The sequence below is a fragment of the Fringilla coelebs genome (assembly GCF_963513975.1).
Source record: "Fringilla coelebs genome assembly, chromosome: 1".
Classification (NCBI taxonomy): Eukaryota; Metazoa; Chordata; class Aves; order Passeriformes; family Fringillidae; genus Fringilla; species Fringilla coelebs.
Window position 1 is genome coordinate 24399234 of NC_140028.1, and position 21820 is coordinate 24421053.

Here is a 21820-nt window from a genome sequence, read left to right on the forward strand (position 1 = left end):
GGTTTATTGTAAGATTTCATCTATTTCTAAGAAGAAAGATACTAGACTGTAAATGTTGTACAAAAATTTAAATGATTTTTTAAAAAATAATAAAGTCTTGCAAGATTTTTTTTTCACTCTAACACATTTTGTAATAGTCTTCCAGCATTAGCCTAAAAGTAAAGTTTTGCCATTGCTTGAAGAAACTTCTTTTTCCTTCTTTGAGCAGCAAGCTGTAGGACTTCCTCAGGATTGCTGGCATTCAGCTCTGTCTGGCCAATGGCTTTTATCTTGAAACAAAAGAGGAGACATGAGGCCTTCCAGTAGAGCTGTTTCATTTCAAGGCACTTTTAGCACTAGTGCCATGGGTGATTTATTTCTGTATTTATTTCCTGTATGCCCCATCACCCCACCCCTTCAGCCACAACTTTACGTAAGCGCCCAGATTCTAAAAGAATTGTGTGACAAAATTTAGACTGGAACTGAAACCACCTTTTCAGAGGTGATTTCAGGGAGGGAAAGACTCTGTAAAGAAATCCCAGCAGCCTGGGTTAACTTACTGCTATCTGCCGCTTGTCTGTCTCGCCTCTTTTGTGGTGGAGATCTGAGGATGAGTCAAGAAAAGTCAGCTTAGGTTGGATAATGGACTTTTTCCCAGCTGTCAACATCCAGTATGTGTGCTATTCCAGCAAAAGGATACATGTCAAGTACTCCAAGATGGTGACATCCCAGATGTATTCATAGTAGGAATCCATGGCATCATGACTGAAAGACAAGGCAGGTTAACTGGCAGCGTCACATACTCTGTTTAGGCATCTATAAACTTTGTTGTAACATTTACCTGTTTTGTTCCTGCAGTGCCTTAAAAGCAGTTTTATAGTCCACTTCTCTGAGGAACTGGCACAAAATAGCTACCTATAAGGAAAGACTCAGTGATTCTGACAGCCTCAATTCCCCACAAACACACCTTCCACACAATGCCTTGTTCATTCCACTCTCTTCTAGACCTAATCTAGACCTTACTTCCAGAGCAAGCAAGTTTTGAGCACCTGAACACAGATCATTCTGACATAGCAGTAGCAACAGCTACAAGAAAAGGGGATTGACTCAGATCAGGAGTGACTTGGCTTCCAGGTTTCCAAATGCATTTAAGAGCTTTTAAAGCAGAGCCAAGTACAAGCCATGTTACTTCCAGGAGAATGACTGATCCTATGGATCAGCAATAGCACCTGGAGTTATGAAAAACAAGACTGGGTTCTCAACACCACCCCACAGCTACCTTCTCTCTTAAAAAAAAAAAAAAAGAAAAAAAAGTATATTATCAGAGAAAAGTAGGACAAAACATCCTAGACTACTTCTACTTTTTACATTTCCAAGTATGTTTATTTACTCATTTTAGTCCTAAAACTGTCCTAGAAGCAAAGGTAACAAAGCCTACTCTACTGCAGATTGTATTTCCTAGGGAAGTTGAACTCAACTTCCTAGGGAAGTTAAATTTTTAAAATTTATCCCCTACATAAATATTTATTAGCAAATGTTTTAGTTAATACGATGTTTTACCTCTTACCTGGGTATGACAATTGAGTAAAGAGCAACACTTGATCATTCTTTTTATCACCTACAGAAAGGTTAAAAACAAAACACGTTCTGAAATGCTTGTTTTGGAACACAAACTGCAATTTTTATTATTGTTTTCTTTTTTAATTCAAGGGACCACTTAAATAGCTATCTACATTCTTCCACCCCCTAGAAACTCCCAGGCTTTAGCACATCCCTCTTCATCACTATAGACATTTCCAGCACAGTAGGAGCCAGATGTTTTCAGCAGCTGGAGCTCAGGTGAGCACTGCTGGTCCTGAGCAGGTGTGGCCCCAGCCCTCCCAGCATGTGTGGCTCTGCAGGGATGAGCCAGGGATGGTCACACCACACACTGATCATGCTCTGGGCTTTTCCCTTTGCTCTCCACTCCCCTGGTGTCCCACAGTGCTTTCCCAGCACACAGCTCTGCAGGCTCTATGAACTAACAGAAAAGCCTTCTGTGATTCAGCAAAGGAGAAGTTGAAAAAAGGACCGATGAGGACATCTGTTCCTAAATGCATCAAGATATAACACCTCACATACTACAAGAAAGTGTGTGTGCTGGACAGTTTTGTCTCTACATGGAATCAGGATGCTGACTGAATCCAAAGAGAGATTTTTGCAAATCTCATTTAAGCTCACCTGGTCTGTGTACACATCTGGTGGCACCATCTTATTAAAGAAGTCTGAGCATACAGCTCCTGCCTGTAGGTAATAGTGAAGGGCTGCTGAATACTGATTAGTTGCTGCCAAGGAAAAAAAGCAAAATAAGGTCTCAACAGTAACTACAGCAGTTAGTTAATACTCAGATCAATTATTTATAGAATTATTCAGATGTGTATCTCATAGCTGAATTCTACTGGGACAATGACTCTTGTTTCATTGTTTAAAAAGCATGGACACACAAAGTGGTTACACAGTGGTAGATGGAAAAACTACACAATCAGGGAAATAGCACCACAGGCAAATTTTTGCCTTTTGGAGATTAAGTTTTATTTTTTCAGGTAGTTGGTCTTGAATCCATCAACCTTAGAGTGGAAGTTTGTCTTCAGTGAGCCTAGCACACATGGGGCTTGGCGTGAGTGAGAGAACAGCACTCATGGCTCAGCACTACTTCACTCCCAGGAAGCCCTCCCTGGGCTTCAGAGAAGGCAGCAGCCTCCTGGGGCTCTGTGGCAGGAGCAGCCTGCTTGCCCATGGCTGCTGAAACACAGACCACTGCCACTGCTCCCACCACTGCTCTTTCACACACCAGCTTTGAGGCTCCCTACATAAATGTCCTCCTTCTGGGATGCTGCTTCACTTTGTACAGGCAATAAATGATGGAAAACAGGTTTATAACCCTGAATCACTCTCCCACATGAAACATGACAGCACTGAACACCAGATTAAGACTCCTCCTCTTACCCCAAGGATTATAATGCTGTAGCTATTCCTTATTTACAAACCCTTCCTCATGCTTCCTCATTTACAAACCCTTGATACTTCCCTATATAAAATACAGATCCTCTCCACTCCACTCATCTTGTGTACCACTGAAGCTGATCTCCACATTTAAAAGCAGCCATTGTTCACAACTTTCCACTCACTTATAAAACACTGATGTGCCATGGTTTTGCACAATTACACCACTCAAGGACCAACTGCACTAGAAGAGTGAAGTTAAGGGTAACTGTAGAAGTTTTCCTTACCCAAAAGCAAGTCTGCATGACCTATCAGAAGCTCAGGCTTTTTGTGGGCTTAGACACCTTCCCAGACAAATCCACCTAGACCACTGCATTTGAAGATTTTAACCTCATATATTACTTAAACTTCCTTTCATAAAAGAAAATACAAGGAGGGTTATGTCAAACAAACCTCAGAGCAGCAACACACGTTAAACAGACACACTGGTTTCACTTACCAAAATAAATATCTGCCTGAATAATTAACCAGAAGTGGTTGTTTGCATTGATAGTCAAGGCATAGCTGACCAGCTCTTTTACTGTAATAGCTACAGCTTCAAAGTCCACTGATTGAAGACTAAAAGAAAAAAAGAAAGAAAAATAATTGCTAACTTACTGCTTTGGTTTTTTAACCACTAACTTGTTTTCCCATCTAATTGAAGTCCAAAGCACCTTGCCCTAAGTGTAAAGCATAACTAACTCCAGAAAGAATTTCGTGTTGACTAAGACTACTGTTGTTACAATACAGTAAATCTGACTGAACAAATACAGCCTTCACAGGCCTGAACAAAAAGCCAGAACTAAACCAGATTCTGAGATCCCACCCCATAGAGCCTCTAAATTTCAGTGGAGAAATACAGTTTAATAGAGTCAGAATAAACCAATACACACCATTTGCCACTTTCTCTTTTGGCTATTATTCAAACATACCTCAAAAAATATTAGTGATTTCATAAAAAGTACTATATAGTTCACATATAGTGAACATATAGTTCAATAAAGCACAGAGATTTAAAAAAACCACATTTTTTCTTCTCTTTCTTCTTTCCCCATCTCCTTCAGGACCATCAAACTAGGAACAAAACTCTCCATGTACTCAAACCAACCTTCCCAGAGACAGAATGGGAGCAGTGATGCCTCTACATGGAGAAACCACACTAACAGTAACTGGGACCAAACCCATCACATACAGTATATTGAAAAAAGTGTTTTTAATTATCATCTTACTTGGGGATGGATGAGGGCCAGATAGAAATGTGTTCTGCTGCAATATCATTCACAATGTCTTCCTAAGAGAAGAAAGATGGTATGAGAAGAAATCACAACAAGAAACATTCAAGAAAACCAAGAAAGACTTTGATGATGTATACTAACCCGAACATTATGAAGTTTGACAAACAGGGACAATATTGTAGTTAGAACCAATGGTTCCTGGAGGGGAAAAAAAAATATTCCCATGAACTGACAAAACTCTACTTTCTTCCCTAAGCTTTTAAACTATGTAAGAAGTTATGCACTCATTATAGTTTCCTATTGAAATAGGACAATATTTTGTTAAGAGATCTGCAACAAAAGGACACTCACTGCAAGAATATTTCTGTAGGAAGTTTTTAATTACTTCAGATTTTCCTTAATAACTCCTTGGATATAAACTTTACTTTTGTTTTACCCATCTTTATGTTGTTTCTGTGATTACTACCTGACCTTAAACTTAAGCTAGGGTTACTACAACTTTCTATGCATTTACAAACCCAGAAGCTATAAACAATTTCCCTCCTTCTTACTTCTGCTGCTTAGTATGATGCATGTAGCAGCTTCTGTCTCCCTCCAAAAGGAATGCTTTGCTTCATGACAGCTGCAATAAAATACACTCCCAATGTAAACAGATCTCCATCAGAATTCAGGGTAATTTTTTTACAAGCTATTCCACACTGCTGTATGCCAGGTATAGCAAACTCAGACGTTTTTCAGCCATACAAAACACCCATATAACTGTTAGATTTTCTGGAATTTAACACAAAGTCCAGAAAAATACTACACCAAATGGATGTTTTGGTTAAAAACATATTTTGAACACCACTGTGACTTACCCGAAGCTTTTTGATGAAGGACAACAATTCACTCCTAAATTAGGGACACAAATACCCATGTAAGTAATCATCCAAAATAAAGAATATATGCACACTTAAAACACAAGTCAGTAGAGCAAATTCTTCACCTGTTAAAATCACCTCTAAGTTTACAAACGTAGGGCACAGAAATGAAAATACTCAACCAGCCCATTCACTTTTAATACAGTTACTAGCAAATTTTACACTAAAAACAGGTTAAGTATGTTCTTCTATCAAGCTATAAAAGGCATGAAAATCACAGAAGTCAACCACTGACTCTAAAGGGGAAATCAATTGAACTGTACTGCAACTCCCCAAGCTAGGTTTGCAACAATGACCTACACACTTAGAGAAGAGGGAACACAGTGATCACTTATAATGTACTTCAGTTTCCTTGTAATGAACATCAGATATTGTCACCATAGGACAATCCAGACAAGGACAACCTTCGGAAAAGTTTCCACTACTTCTTTTCCATAATAACAAGAGGGTCACTGCCCTTTACTTGCACTTTCTGTTTGAATCAGAGGGACGAGGAAAGGTTCAGTAACCTGGAGTACATCTGTACTCCTTTTCCTTGCCAGAGTACACAACTGGAAGCTACAGCACGTTGGTACCCCTTACACCTGCCCCACAGCACGTAAGCAAACGCAGCTGGCCTTTAGCACACCTTAACCTGATTAGCTCAAGGAAGGCAAAGACAGGCACAGGTTTGACAGAGGCACCTCTCCCAAGGCTTTAACGTGGAAAGCTGTTCAATACAGTCACACAAGCCAAACTGTACCATATTAGACAACTTAGGCTCAGACTTCAGAACAGGCCATGAACACTGGACAAATCAGAGAGTCCTGAAACAGTAATTTGAGGCTAAGGCTGCCAAGGTGTCTGACAGAGAAGACTCTTGACCAGAGTAATTTGATTTTCTTACTCTTTGCAGAGTTTAGCTGAATTAGAATTTAATTTCAAGACTGAGTAACATTTAGCTTTAGACTCAGAAACAAAGCTAAGTATAGATACCCATGCTGTGAGCTATGTGCTTGATACAGCTATAAAAGTATAGAACTGATACACAGTAATTCTATTTGCTGCAGGGCAGACAGCTCCAGCCCATCAGCTCTACTGCCCTCTAGACGCCATTGACTTCACTGGTTATAAAGGGAGCACAGCCATGTACGCTTCAGTTTCTGCATGGAGAGCTGCCTCCCACACACTCCGCTTCTGCCTCTGAAAAGGAAAGTCAGTACATCCCTACTAACATCCAACTCCCACAGTGGATCAGATCTTTAGCTGCTGCCATCACTCTGGCAGTGGAATCCAGACAATTTTTGATGAAAATATGGAATCAAACAAACCATTCAAGTCATCTTCAAAAATAATTTTAGAAACCATACCTGTACATAATACCCAATGTAGATTCCCTGTGTTTTATCAAACTCACTCTTCCATCACTGCCACGTTTGTGCTGGTTGGATACACTGCAGATTTGTACAACGACTTCCCAGAGATCTTTAGCTGTGCGTCTACTTTCTTTGGGACCTGGCAGTTCCTTGCATGTAGCAGCCAGCAACTGGCCCAGCTATGCAATGCAACAGAAAAAATACAGGAACTAAGGCTTCTCTGCATATCATCTACAGCAAAGGAATTACTGGCCTTTAAAGTGGCTAAGCAAGTGATTTTAAATTATAAACTACAAAAGAATCTGACTAAATTTTGCAGCAGATTACACTGATGAAGAAGCTGGAAAACAGGAATTAAAGAGAGCATTGTTCCATTTATTAGCTTCCTTGGTGTGTATTTCATTATTACAAACTTACATAAAATCTAACCCCCATAAAATACCGTTTTACAAAGACTGGCTCTTTGGAACTCAGTTAACTTCCATATAGTAATTAATCTTAACTGAAACTGGCACAACGTTATACAAAAAAGCTGAAACTCAGAACAGAAATTAGGAAGTATCATAGGTAAGCAGAGCAGGGTAAAAATGAAACCATCCTGTAATACAACCTGCCTTCTGCTCCATAGCTTAACTGTGAAGTAGAAACATTGCTGCAAAACAATTTTGAAAACAAAGTTTCAAAGAAGACAGGGCTTGAATGCCTCCAAATATTCAACACCGGTGTTAGGTAAAAGAACTGAACTTTTACAGGGCCTTTGGAACACAAGTATTTCAGGAACAGAAAAGAAGCCAGACTTGAAAACAGAGATCTGCACACTTCTCATACCTCCTACATAAACCTAGGCTGAATTCCAGCTAAGAGGAGAGTCCTTTAGGAAGTGCTACAGTGTTTCAGCCACCAATGCTAACCACACTCCCCTGATGGAACCAACCTTAGCTGGCAGCTGACAAGGGCCAAGATTTCATGTGCTCCTGCAGCACAGTTTCCATGTTTTCCATGTCAAGTGCTAAACATGCTTGTTGCTTAGCCCTACCATGTTCTACCCCTTACTTAATTCATTACAGCCACAAAGCCCCATGCTCTTGAGCAGAAGGGTACTTGCTTTGAAAAGTACAAAATACTTCAACAAAAAAAGTCAATTACAGTCCGAGAAAGCCTTGAGACTGAGCACTTGTTACCTTCACATAAGGATTAGTTTGAACCAGAGGTAATGGAACTTGCATGGTCAAATACTCGTTCTCACACCAGTTTAACAGGAAGGCAACACATTCTTCAGCTATAACTTGTCGAAGAGGAATATCTAAAAGGAAAGGGATTCTTTGTTTAACTTTTTATTTTTGAGAGAACGGTGTTATGAAATGCTGCTGTATGAAAATAAGCATATCCCATTCCCTCTAATCAGCTGTTTTTGTTCCCACAGGAAAATAAGATGCTTAGCCTGACAAGAGACCTCACCTCTGGAAATTAGGAGCAAGAAGGGTTTCATCTAATTACAACAGTACGATACCATTCTCTCATTGTGAAACCAGGAGAAAGCTTTAACAACTAGCAAAACCCTTCAGGCAGAAGTGCAGAGATGTTTATCCTGTTCAAGTCCTTTAAGTGGCACTGAATAGAAACTGTCAATGTTTAGCAACAGACAGGCATCATGCTCACTTCCAAATTCTAAAAACTAATGAAACTTCTGAAGACTTACTAAAACCACCATCAAAGTCACTGTTTTTCCACTTACACACCTAAGTGGTTAACCTGCAATACAAAGTTGTTTTATTTTGCTGTGGATTTTTTCCCATTCTCTCAAGGTTTGTGCTTTACTGCATCCTCAGAAAGACAGTAATGTACTTACCAGGTACTCTCATTTCCAAATATCCTCGGACTCTGCTTATAAGATCAGAAGGAGGACGCTCTCCAGAAGCACCAGCTCCAGCTTCGTGAGTGTAAATGTCCAAAAGCAGCATTTCATTCAGCATGACCTGACGGAGCTTTGGAGAGAACTCTGTCACAAGCTCCAAGCAAGCAGCAAAAAGCTGTTTTGCATGGACAAAATCCTGCAATAAAAATTATATGCATTAATGATTCCTAATTAATTCATAAGGGGAAATACTACAAGCTAAAGTGCATTCAGCTCTATATTGGCTGAACCAGCCTTGGCATCCATTAGCATCAGCACTGTTCAAGCATCTCGCAGTGTCTACCTATGAGTCCTTTGGATTTGTTATTAAGAGTTCCAGATCTTTTGAAAACAAAACAAGGAGTTTAAGCAAAAACATGCTAGAATCAAGTACTGGCATGCTTGGTACAATTTTGTTTAAGCTGCAGCTTAGCAAATTTGTCAATTACAAGGAAAATAGAACAGCATTCCAATAAATTCCTTATGCAAAATATTTATTCAAAAGAACAGCACTTTATATCAGTAAATCAAATCACCACTGGATGTAGATGCCACATGATCTAGAACAACATAATCAAAACTTTACATAAATGAAATTATCTCCAGGCCCAACTCACTGGAAAGCCATTATCTTTGCTCTGCTGATGAAACTTTGAGAGACAGAAATACTTATCCATTACACAACACATGGAACTTGTTACAACACCTCCCCCACCACCCAATTTTTCAGTTATTTTTCTAAAAAAGGGCCTTTCAAATTGTCAATTTCATTAAGATTCAATTGTCCAAACCAACCAGTAAGCTCATATGGCTTGCTCACCTTAATGGCACAGCAGTGCAATCCCTTCGCCATCAGGATGTAGACCAAATCCCTAGTCAGACTGTCTTTGATTCCTAAAATAACACTGCCGTAAACATTTGGTACTTCCCACTGGGAGAGAAATGCATAGGATATTTGCACAGAAACAAGTTTTAGAATTCATATCACTGCTTGAAAGAACACAAACAAACCCCAATTACTGAAAATGACTGCCAATTCCTGTCTTTACATCTAATAACAAGTAAGGTATGGCTCATTTAGAAATCCAATAAAAATGCCTAAGTACCCATTGTTCACACTCTGAATATGCAATAATTAAGGGGAGGAACAAAAAAAAAAAAGACAAGAAATCTTGATTTAAACAAAGTCTTCCTTTCTCCTGCTCCCACCTTCTACTGACAGAAATTTAAGCTAAAACAATATTGCTATCTAGTCAGAACATTCAAAGCAGAAGCTACGAAAACATCTTTTCTCATAAGGAAAGCTTGTGATACAGCCTTTATTCCTTAAAATAAAGGTTAGAGGTTTTGTTGTAATACTCTTCACATAGAATGCGAGTTTAGATATGTATCATCATTCTTATTAAACCACCACTGTGCAGAGAGGGAAAAAATAAGTCACCCTGAAGATCTATGAGAAAATGTTTGTTGTTCACTGCAGAGATACCTAACCAGTCCTTGAATTATAGTGTCTAGTGAGCACATGAACTAAGTTACCTTATTAGAAATTGTCCAGAATTGGCGTTCTGAGGTCATACCATGCAACTCGATCAAGATCTGGCGAATCCTCCAAGGATCCACTGACAGTATGAGCTGATGTTCAAGCTGGCCAATATTGACGCTTGCTGAAGCTGGAAGAAAAGCAACTAGGTCTTCAGCACACTTCTTAATGTAGATACTTCCAATTTTTTAGTATATAACACTTCAATCAGAACATGGTAAGAAGAGCAGATATATCATGCTTCAAAGGTCCAGCCATTCTTTCGTGCCCTCTGATAAACACCTTGTGCTACCTTCACCCTGACCTAAAGGGCTGCTTGCAAGTGCCCTTCCTCACTCCAGCAGCTCTGAGGACTCTTGCTATAGCAAAACAATAGATTCAAGATCTTCATTAAGGGTGTTCCTACACTGCTCTAGTGAAAATACACATTGTCTTAACTGGTTTAAGTTACTGCAGGATTGCATTAGAGCAGAAAATGTAAGGCCTTTCCAGCTCCAGCCACCACCTGGCACCTCTTGTTAGCTTTGACTTGTGCAGCTGCACAGCCAGCCAGCTGTATCAGGGAATTTAACTGGTTGAAAAGATCTGTGGTTTACTTTGGTAGGTTAAAAATTTCATTCAGATGGCACTCCTGGTTCCGCTTACCACACAGCCACGTCATCATTAATGTATGTCAGAGGCAGGGTTCCCTTTCTGGGAACAGCTGCCACAGCTACATTTTGTTCAAACCAATGCTATACTCTCTCACTCTATCACCGAGGGCACATTAATTTGAGCTTATCTATTACACTCACTTGAGATACAAGCAAGTAACAGACACCCTCCTGAACAAGCAGGACATGCACCAACTAACAACAGGAACTACTCTAAAAACATTCTAAACTTTTTTGAGAACAGACCTGCACTTCGTAACCTCAAGGTTTTCATCATGGAAACAGGGCACTGTCTGCTCATAAGTTAATGAAAATGCTGTGAAAGTTACCTGGGATATCATAAAAAGAAGTCACAGGTTTTGTGCACAGATTGATTCGAGGAGATCTCTTCCGCATTTGGTCAATGAGCAGCTTCCGTTCATCATCTTTCAGCAGTTTTATGAAAAGCTCATGAGATGAAATCATGAAGACAAACTGAAGATCTTCCATGCCCAAACACAAGTTTCTAAGCAAATAAAAATGTTAGTACATAAGCAGGAAAAAAGTGCTTATTTTTCCAGTTATAAGTTCTTGAAATATTTATTATGCTGTATTACACTGCTTGCAAATTCATGTTATCTTAGTATGGGTACATACTTGAGAAACGCTGCCATTCTTCTCTTCAGTTCCTCAGAAGCACTTTCCAAGTTTATTGACCCTGAACAAACCTGGAAAAGAAAGCAGAAAGTAACTAAGCAGCCCCTTTGCACATTTATAATATTTAGTTACAGCCAGTGTTACTGACCAGCTTTCTGTCTCACAAGTATTAACAGCCAGGAAATCTCTATTTCAAGCAAGGCAACAAAGCTATAGAATCATGGAACGGTTTTGGTTGGAAGAGACCTTAAAGATCATCCAGTTCTAAAAGTCCTGCCATTGCAGGGACGCCTTTCACTAGAAGACCAGGTTACCCAAAGCCCCATGCAGCCTGGCCTTGAACACTTCCAGGGATGGGGCATCCACAGCTTCTCTGGGCAACGTGTTCAAGTGCCTCACCACCCTCACTGTAAAGGATTTCCTCCTAATATTTAATCTGCCATTTTGAGTTTGAACCTATTACCCTTGTCCTGTCCCACAACAAAATGCAAAACAGCTTTCTTCTAGTCCCTTAAGGAACCTGAAAGTGCTCCAAGATCCCTTCGGAGCCTTTGCTTCTCCATGCTAAACAATTCCAACTCTTTTGGCCTGTCTGTTGTTTTTACTTTGTAGAGTAATTTTTGAATCTGCTCAAGTGCTGTTGGGTGGGAACCAAGTGCAGCATTGCTGGGTAGTTACCCTAATTCATCTGGAATCAAACCAGTATTTCTGTTTTGCTCTGTGTAATCTTGTCATGACTCAGTTACTCTAATTGCAGAGATGAGACCAGCTCTCAAGGGTTTCTTGTAAGCCAAATAAAGATAAGATTTGACTGACAAAGCTTGATACAGAAGTCTCAGTACAACTGTGTGAAATAAGACTGTCTCTGAAGTAAACCTGATAAAAGCTATTGCCATCACATATGGATCAATTTCCTACAACCTCTACACAAGATAGGATGTTTCAGACAACTGTAATCTTCCGTTAGATATAATCCACATTCCTTTTTCTTACTGCTCTGGTACACAAAAGCACTGACACCAAGTGCCACACAAGGTCATTTAGCACATGAGTTTAAAAATGAAGTATTTCTAAGTGCAAAATTATAAGATTCACTAGGACTTTTTTTTTTTAATCAGCAGTTGAAAAATAACTAGATAGTTGAATTTGTCAGCTTGTAATAATTTTTTTTAAAAAAGTATATTTCAGTCCCAATATGAGCAGCTGATGTAAGCCTTTACTTGCTCTGCAGTATAGAGTACCATCAGTTAATTTTTGCCACATGCTTGAAGAGACAAGCAAAAGAATTGGGCTCAAATTAATAAAAGACATTCAAATAATGGCAAAGCAATAAAAGGATTAAGTTTAGTTTAAGCAATATCAGTTTCCTAAAAAGCTTCACTAAAGGTAACAGTAACTCAGGATCACTTTACCACATGCTAATTTCTACAACAAAGCTGATAAGGGAAAAGTGGTCCTCTTCCACAGGTACTTTTTCTACTCATTCTCCCTCTCTTGGAGAATTTGATTCTTTGTTCCACTAGAACAAATATTCAGCAATATCTCTATATAATTTTACAATGTCAGGAATAGCAGTGATTTCAAATACAAGCTGAAGCAACAGCTCACCACTGGATCCTCCCTGACAGATGGAAACAGAGCTATGAAAAGATGCAGAACTGATCACTGAGTGGAGATGTATTAACTGCAAACAAGTTGAATAATGTTTGAGAAGTTACCTTTCTCTGCTTCAGAAATTTGAGCATCACTTGCAATAATAATAGTTATGCCAGGAAAGAAATCTCTCACTAAATACCATTTTCATTTGCAATTTTAGATTAATGTTTTACCTCAAGAAGGAAGTCTATCTTCTCTTTGCTGGGTTTCAGGAACAGTTGACAAAACTGAATATCAATTATTCGACCTTGTAATACATCACAGACTGTGTTGCACACGCAGACTTTGAAACAGACTTCATCCAGAGCCTCATTCCTGCAGGAACACAAAACTGATGATCACAGGATAGCTCTTACACATAAAGAGTGGTATTGCAGCAGGTGGAAAAAATTTTTTAAAAATCAGGCAAGTCACAAAATCAACTGTTAATGTTCATGACATTTTTTCCATTTATGGCCACACTGAGATACAACCAAGGAGCTATGGTGTGATGTAAAATGTAATTTAGACCATTGCTAACAGAAATGAAGGCTGGTATTTTTTGCATGTAAGTAGTTTGTTGTTAAAGGATTTTACATACTTTCCTTAAAAAACATAACTAATGAAAATTGCTCTTCATCATCATTGGACATTGATCATTATTTAATGTCTCACCCTTGCTGAGCTTTTTGGAAGAGTTCTCTCAGCACTGACTGTCTGAACTGTTCAGGTAAACTGAGTGTTACGTTATCTTCAAGGAATATCTTCACTAAGTCCTGCAACAAAAACAGTTGGAATAGTCAATGCATAACGCAAAAGAACCAGACAGAAAATTATTTTATCTGGTAAAAATGAGGAAACTAAGAGAAGCATCTCACATCCATATTGAATAGTAAAATTAATTGATCAAAACGAATCAAGTAACAAAAGTTCTTTATTATCAGAAAAATAAACAAACAAACAAAAAAAAACCCGAAACAAACTTGCACATCTAAGTAGCAACAGCCTCTGAAACCCAAGGAATTAGAACCTGAGAATTAGCTGAAAGAATAATTCTCAATACCCAAAGAATTACCTGAGAAGCCCTTATCTCAGCTGGCAGGTATTATTTAACATTGTATGGAATCCAAAATATTTTAATCTACTATCTACCAGATTATGTTATAGTCCTAAACACATAGGATTTAAAACAGTACGTAAATGGTTAAATTGCCATTTAACATGTCTTAAAATCCATACCAGTTCAAGTGGAATCCTCCACAAAGAATGATAAAAATCCCCTTCAAATATACATGGGTTTGTTTAGGCATTCTACCTGATATTTGCCAGATTTCATACAGCTGTGGATTTTACTGTATGGAGTTGCCTGTTGAGATGCATCATCAGAAGATGAGGTGAGAACTTCACAAGCTTGACAATACCCAGCTAACCGTTCTTCATCTATGGTAAAATGAAGTGATGATGAGCCATTCTGAAAAGTAAGAGTTACAGCAGATCTTAGTAGCCAAAGTACTATGAAATATATGCTTAATTCAGACACAGAGACTCACAATTTCCCCAAATAACAGCAAAAGATCAAAAGAATGTACATGTACACACTTCATTTAAATAAAAACTGGAATTCTAAAGTTTTGGAAATATGAATATGAAGCAAAATAAAAAAGGAAGCATACCATACTTATAAATTAAGATGTACTTTTTAAAAAGATTAGAACATAGACAATCTGATTTCCAAGGAAAAGTTAGATTAACAATAAAACCAGGAAGTGCTGTATGGTTACCTTCCTCAAAAACACATCATCACCATGGACACAGGATGTACTGTTCAGTCAAGCTAGTATTAGCACTGGAGATGGAATTTCTGCATCAATATAATTTGTGTAAAAGACTATTCATTAGAAAATGTAGAACAAAGCAGCAATATACTGCAACCAATTAATACAATTTCAAACTAGGCACAACATGAAAAAAAAACACTCTCAAAACTTCAGGAAGTTTTTTTTTTAAAAAAACGGTGTACCATTAAGAGTTATTAAACTGCTAAAGAAAGAAGCAAGAATTTAGACAAGGGGGTTTTTTTACAAAACAGATGAATACATATGCTAAAAGAACACTTCTTACCTTTGCAATCAACTCCTTTGTTTTGAAAAACTTTTCCTTAGCCTTTTCATGAACAGCTGCATTTGTAGATCCTTGTTGGAAATAGATTGCACCCAAATCATAGCAAACCTGCAAACAGCACCGATATCAAACACACAGTCTTGGACATCATGTTCCGAGTCAAGATTAAGTATTTCAGCTCAAATGTTGCATGTACTATAAATTACTCCTACTTTTATCTAATTTGCCAACATACACTGCACACCTTACCCCACATACTTCCATTGCTTCCCCTTTAACTGCAATCTCAGTCTGAGTAATTCTGCATAAGCATTACAAAATTAAAGAATTATTACCCTATAATAATTTAAAGCAATGCAATAAGCTGTCCTTGTCATATAATGGGTTATTTCAGGGGACTGAGAGGGCAAAAGTGAGAGGTTAGTGGGAAGTAACAATAGTTACAATGATTAAAAAAAGTTCTATTAATGCAAAAATGAAGCCAGTATTATTTCATTGCATTACAAAAGAAACCAACAGACAAACAAACAAACAAAAAACCCAAAGCAACACAGGGAACATTAATAGAAAAAAACTGTGATTTACCTCAAAATTATTACTTAACACTTTTTCTAAAGAAACAGATATAAACTGAAAGCTTTAGTGCAAAACATGAACTACCTGGCACTGTATCTCCTCTGCACTGATTTTCAGTCCAGCTGTGGAACTCTCTGTTTCTCCATTCACCATACCAGGTTCCATGGCCAATAAATCCAGAGTTCTTATAGTATGGACATAAAGATCTTTGTTTAATTTAAGTGCTCCTTCCAGGACCAGGATGGAATCAGCAGCCTGCTCCTTCAACTGTAATAGTTCAAATACATTTAAAAGAATTAACCTCTTGGTCTCGAGTTTAACTCTGGGTTTAAGTTAATGCTACATTTTTAACAGTTCAGTAAAAGGATAGTTTTAAAAAAAGTCCTTTAAAAAAATTCTACACAATGTAGAACTGGCTTTTGTATTTCTTATATAAGAAAGAAATTAATATTTACTTGTAAATTTGAGCAAAAATATGAAGGGAAAAGAGTCTCACCACTTTCAAAATATTTTCAGTTAGTTCCTTTTCTTGCTGAATATGATTCATACTGCAAGTTAGACACAAGAGGTCAAGAATTCAGTTATAAGACAGATCTGCACATTACTTTATTTCATGTTCTAGATCACAATAATTCATAATTCCTGCTTGGATTTGCTTAACCATACTTTGAACCATACTTTGAACGTCAAAATGCAGGACCACTGCCTGCTCTAATCTATCTATATCTGAAATATTGTACAATCAAAAGATAGTTTTGTATGAGAATGTGGTTCAATAAAACAAAAAGTTATCATTCCTTTTTTTAAGATCAGATTGCTAATACCAATTCAATAGCAAAACAATAATGAAGAAAGCTTCCACAGCCTCAAGTCTCATGAAGCTTCAACATTTAAATCTTCTCAAACATGTCAGGGGGAGAAGCATGTTCACATGTTTATGTAAAAATTAAAAGCATTTTTTAATTATTTTCCCACACAGATTTTTTTTAATTCAGGATCAGACTCTGATACATATAGGACAATATAAGATCTATAGTAAAATAAGGAGGAGGAAGAAGAGTATGTTTAATCAACATATTTAACAGACTCTGTCAAACAAGTACGGTATAATGCTTAAGTGTAAAATTAACATAAAGCATATAAAAAGCACCCCTTAGATACTTCCAACTTTTGGAGAAACCTTTAATATAAAAGTCATGGACAAGTTGTTACTAAAGCCTCACAGTTTCTAGAAGGCAAAATGCAAAATTGATTTTAAATTATGAATTATTGCCTAATGAAGCAAATACTTCACTATTTCTAGGGTTATCATACACAATGCTTCCAACTGTTGTAATAAAACAACCATATTAAGCAAGCTACTGAAAGTAAGGGATGCAAAAGGATGCAAGAAATGTACCCCATCTAAACTACAGCATAAGCATTCTGCCAAGGCAAATTGTCATCTCTCTTCCTCTCATGATTTTTCATGCCATGACAAAATCACAGAGATTATAACATTGACAGAGTGGAAGAACAGACAAGTGTATGTACATATGTATCATATGTATATGGAAATTTCCTGTATATGACAGGAAAGTGAGAATATACTTGAAATAAACCCAAGTTTTCCATGTAACAACTAGACATTTTAAGAAACTGTATGTTATTAACATGATTTAATCCACTTAGAAACTACATTCCTGATTATAAAATACCTATGACATCCAAATTAATTATATCTGTAACTTACACATTTAACTGAGGCGGACCAGGCTTCACTTGCTTTACAGGAAAACTACTTTGAACAATGGTCCTTATGGCCCTACACAGGGGAAAAAATTAGGCAAAGAATGCTGTTAGCCTCAGAAGTGTAATAAGCAGATTACAGGCCTCTTGATAATAGCAGTTTACCATTTCAGAAACATTATACCATTAGCATACATCCTTTACCAAAGAGCACACCTAGCAACTAAGAAATGCTCTTATGTCCATAAAAAGCTGAAAGATGAAGATTTTTATATTTATAAGGAGAGAATTCAAATCATTATCTTGACTATTTTTTTAGGAAAGAAAACCAGCTCTAGAATAGCTTTTCAGACTCAGCTATTTTAACATAACCTAGCAACAGATCACAACACTTATTAGTAATTTAGGATTCTTTCTCCTTCTACATACAATTATACAAACAGAAGAAAGCACTGCTTTGTTCCATAATGATTTTATATTATTGCCACGTAATAGTTTACCATCTGTTGTAGAGCAGTATTGCCATTGCAGTGGTTGGGGGTAAGCTGGACAGATCTACATCCACATGTTTAGTTCCTGGGGGAACTTTGCTGATACACAGAAGTTCATTCAATAGCATGTTCAATACAGGAACAGACAAGCTATTAAAAAATAAAAGACAGAATCAGATACTTCATAGAGTAAATCTACTTATGGAAAGTTAAACAATGTACACTACTATTTACAACTGGTTACTGAACACTGTTAAGTACTATTCAGTGCTTAACATCACATGGATGTTTATTCAGCATTTGAGATCAGGTATGTAAAGCAGTTACCAGTATTAGCTGCATAAATTAACCCCAAGAGGATGGGCCCAAGCAGTGGTTCAACTGCCCTGACAGCTGGACCGCTACTCTGTGCCACACAGGCATCGTACCAGAATAATCCAGTCACCTGTAACAGCACGACCCAGCTAACAAGAAGTTCTTCCAAAGCAGCCCCAGATCATACTCCCTCAATGTAAGCAACCCTATTTCCATCACAAATGAAATCTCACTCACACGAAGTGAAGTTAAGACTAGGAACTTTCTGAATAGTGGTAAGTACAAGATACATTAGCTGGACAGAACTCTCTATAATAAAATGAGAAGACATGCAGGCTGGACTGCACTGCTCCAAGCTTTTGTGGTATAATTTAACACAACAAAAATACTATTACTAATTTAGACCTTATTTGAAATTAGATCAGCTACTGCCAAAGTACCTTTGATCCTGTGAAAAATTTACATGCTTTGCAACAAGTATTGAAAACAACCAGTGAAACTACACTTTTAGCAGCTAAAGCCAGGATTTCTGTTTAACAAATTTTAGGTCTTGTGCTCAATCAGAAGCATTCTACAAGCAGCGGCTGAGGGAACTGGGGCTGTTTAGCCAGAAGAAAAAAAGGCTCAGAGGGAACCTTATCACTCTCTACACCTCCACAAGAGGAGGTTGTAGCCAGTGGGTGGTCAGTCTCTTCTCCCAGGCAAGTGACAGGATGAAAGGGAGTGGCCTCAAGTTGTGCCAGGGGAGGTTTAGATTGAATTTTAGAAAAAGTTTTTTACCAAATGGGTGGTCAGCCATTGGAACAGGCTGCCCAGGGAAGGGGTTGAGTCATCATCATACCCTGAAGGTATTTAAATTATATGCAGATGTGGCACTTAGGGACATGGCTTAGTGGTAGGCTTGGCAGTGTCAAATTAACAGTTGGCCTCAATGATTCTATAATTCCATGCAAGTTAGAACCAGGGCAATTATTGTCTCCTTAAGATTTTACATTAAATTACAGATAAAGGGGGCAACAGACCCATGTGAATGAATAAGGAACTTCTGCCATTACCTAAGTGCAAACAGGAAGCTGAGTGTAAACAAGAATCACCCGGACACAATCCTGTGCCATGTGTTTTGGGATGACCCTGCTGGAGTAGGGAGGTTGGATCAGATGACCCACTGTGGTTCTTTCTAACCATGCCCATCCTGTGATTCTGTGACCTGCAGCTCCCTAACATGCACAGCACTGCCAAAGTGAAGTAGCTCTCGACTGTTCTAGCTCATCAGACCATTTTTCAGCTGAAATTTCCAAAGGAAAGATGCAAAACTGGGGTCTGTCTATTTCAGCCACAGTCATTTCAGTGACCTAGGTCACAAATACATGGAGTTATTCACATCAACAACACTGGAGCAAGACCTCCAATTTCAAGCATGTCAGAATGAGGAAACTCATGCTAGTTTTGTCACTGAAGAAACATAACCTCCAATTCATCTTTATGAAGCTGACATGTAGATATCTTACAGTCTAAGATATCTAAGATGCTGTTTTTCCACTCTAAACACTGTTGATTTGTTAAGACACACTGCCTTTATCAAAACCCTTTTCTAACTTACAGCTAAAATAAAACTAGATTTCAATTATCACACCCAAAAGGGAGCAAGACAGATTTCCGTTTTTTAAAATAAGTATCTCAAGCCACTTCAATTTAGTAAACTTAGCATGAAGATATACAGACTGTACCTTTTTTCTAATACATCCAAATCCCACTTCAGATGAGCAGCAACTTTGAGAGCAAGAAGTTTTAGAATGCGGTTTCTTTTGTTATCAGGTGGTGGCTGGACTTGGTTCTGTTCATTCACTGATGGTTTTGAAGCTTGTTCCAAGAACTGAACAATCAGCTGCACAGGTGGAGGGTCTGCAAAAAAACACAGCCACTCCTGAAATTCTTTGTAAATTAATGTTTTTCCCCCAGCTATGAACACAGTTCTTTTATCCTTGGTGTTAATAGTGCTGACATTGTTACCTGGTAGATTCTAATCCCAAATGGTGTCTTGCATGTGCTCACTGAAATCAGACTATCAACATATCTTTGCTTAACGTTAAAGTTCACTTGACCATGGTAAACACATTCTCACACTTTTATTTATTTTCACTATTTTGTATTAATTATGTTTTGATACTTGCATCTACTGAAAATAAATGCTGTCTAGTGAAATGACAAGATATAAAAACTATACATCTACTTGTAATTATCCTCTGCACATAAAATACATTTACAAGTAACTGGTACTTCTGAATACATTTAGAAAACACTTTCAGATTGGTTAAAAAACAGCATCTCTCCCTTACAATAAGGTAGCCAATACCTTTCAGCTGTTGAAAAAAGAGGCCAAACCATAGCTATTACACTCTCACTGAACTTTGTGAAATATAAAGCAAGTATTATCAAATTACTTAATTCATTACAAAGCAGAGTATAAAATCTAAGCATAGATCTAAGATAGATTACGCTTTAATTGACTTTTTGTAGAGGCAACACTGGCCCAGGTTTTCCTGTTGCCTCCACCTCCTCGCAGAATTCAGGTGCTGAAAAAGATGACTACCACTTATGACTGTCAAAAGATCAGGTAATTTTAAACACGGCCACTTTCTTATACTACATCAGACGATATTTCTATTTATTCCTGGTCCAGAGAGCAACTTCAGCACTGAACCTTTCGGAGGACTTCAGCTCCTGCCACTAACAGGACTCCAATGGCAGAAAACCAGCCGCCAACTGCAATGATATGCCCAAGCAGCACTCCCCACCGAACAAACAAACTACACTTCCGCACACAACATTCACATACGCGAAAGGAAAAGCGATCTACCAGACAAGAAAGACAGAGAAATGGAGTTACTAAACAAGAAAGATAAAGTGAAATGAGAAAAACCGCATTACTGCCGGCGGTAAATGCCGCCGCACGGCCGCGGGCAGTGCCCGGCTCCCTCTGCCGCCCGCTGCCCAGCACCGCAGCAGAGCCCCCGCACTGACGCCTCACGGCCCCCAGAACGGCCCTGCCCCAGGAGGGGCCGGGGAGCGGGGCCGGGCCGAACCCGAGGCCGCGGGGAGGCGGCGGCCAGCAGGGCACGCACCGGGAGAGGGCTTCTGCAGGTGCTGCTCTAGCAGCGCCTCCTCCAGCACGAACTCGAACCACGACGTCTGCGGCGGCGTGCATGGCCGGCTGGAGGTGGCGGCTTCCCGGTCCGCCGCCTCCGCGCTCATGCCGGCCGCTCGGCGGGGAGCTCCGCACAAACCCCTCGGCACCGCAGCCACCGCCGGCTGCACAAGATGGCCGCCGGCCGCGCCCCCTCGGAGGCGGCCCGCGCAGGACCCCGCCCGTCGCGGCGCGGGCAGCGCGGCGCCTGTGGGGCGGCTCTGCGGGTTCGCGGCTGGGCGGGCCTGTTGGCTGAGCAGCCTGGCTCGCTTGTGGAAGAGGTGGTTTTCTTTCCGAAGTCACTAGTTCGGCGCATATCCCCTGCCTGTCCCCGCAGCCGTCCCTCTGCCTTTGCGTCCACTGCGGTCCTGTCCCCGCAGCGCTCCCTGTGAGCCCTCAGGCCGATAAATGGCTCGCCCTCCGTGCTCCTGCCCATGAGCCTTATCCATGGAGGCAGATTTAAATAATGGAATCCTAGAATGTTAAGGGGTTGGGACGGACCTTAAGGATCATCGAGACCCAACCACTCCTGCCGTG

The 21820-nt window shown here is 39.2% G+C and overlaps 1 protein-coding gene across 1 annotated transcript; it reads right to left on the reverse strand.

Moving 5' to 3' along the window:
- Nucleotides 1-53: 53 nt before the first annotated feature.
- Nucleotides 54-21402, reverse strand: INTS8 (integrator complex subunit 8). The gene is made up of 27 exons (XM_084211130.1): nt 21222-21402; nt 19827-20001; nt 17794-17934; nt 17298-17369; nt 16062-16113; nt 15650-15832; nt 14990-15097; nt 14184-14339; nt 13544-13644; nt 13063-13204; nt 11234-11304; nt 10927-11102; nt 9941-10074; nt 9225-9335; nt 8360-8561; nt 7692-7813; nt 6505-6689; nt 5093-5126; nt 4377-4433; nt 4230-4291; nt 3461-3579; nt 2200-2303; nt 1547-1597; nt 821-894; nt 680-744; nt 540-583; nt 54-269 (listed from the first exon to the last, which is right to left on the reverse strand). Exons 1-27 carry the CDS (start codon nt 21349-21351, stop codon nt 153-155), a joined length of 2988 nt encoding a protein of 995 aa, XP_084067256.1. The 5' UTR covers nt 21352-21402; the 3' UTR covers nt 54-152.
- Nucleotides 21403-21820: the final 418 nt, after the last annotated feature.

Coding starts and splice junctions, on each gene's coding strand:
- INTS8 (XM_084211130.1), bottom strand. CDS start 21,351: ATGAGCGCGGAGGCGGCGGACCGGGAAGCCGCCACCTCCAGCCGGCCA. Junction 20,002..21,221: donor CCTGCAGAAGCCCTCTCCCG/GTGCGTGCCCTG, acceptor GTTTTTTTGCAG/ACCCTCCACCTGTGCAGCTG. Junction 13,645..14,183: donor TGAAATCTGGCAAATATCAG/GTAGAATGCCTA, acceptor TTTTTGTTGCAG/GACTTAGTGAAGATATTCCT.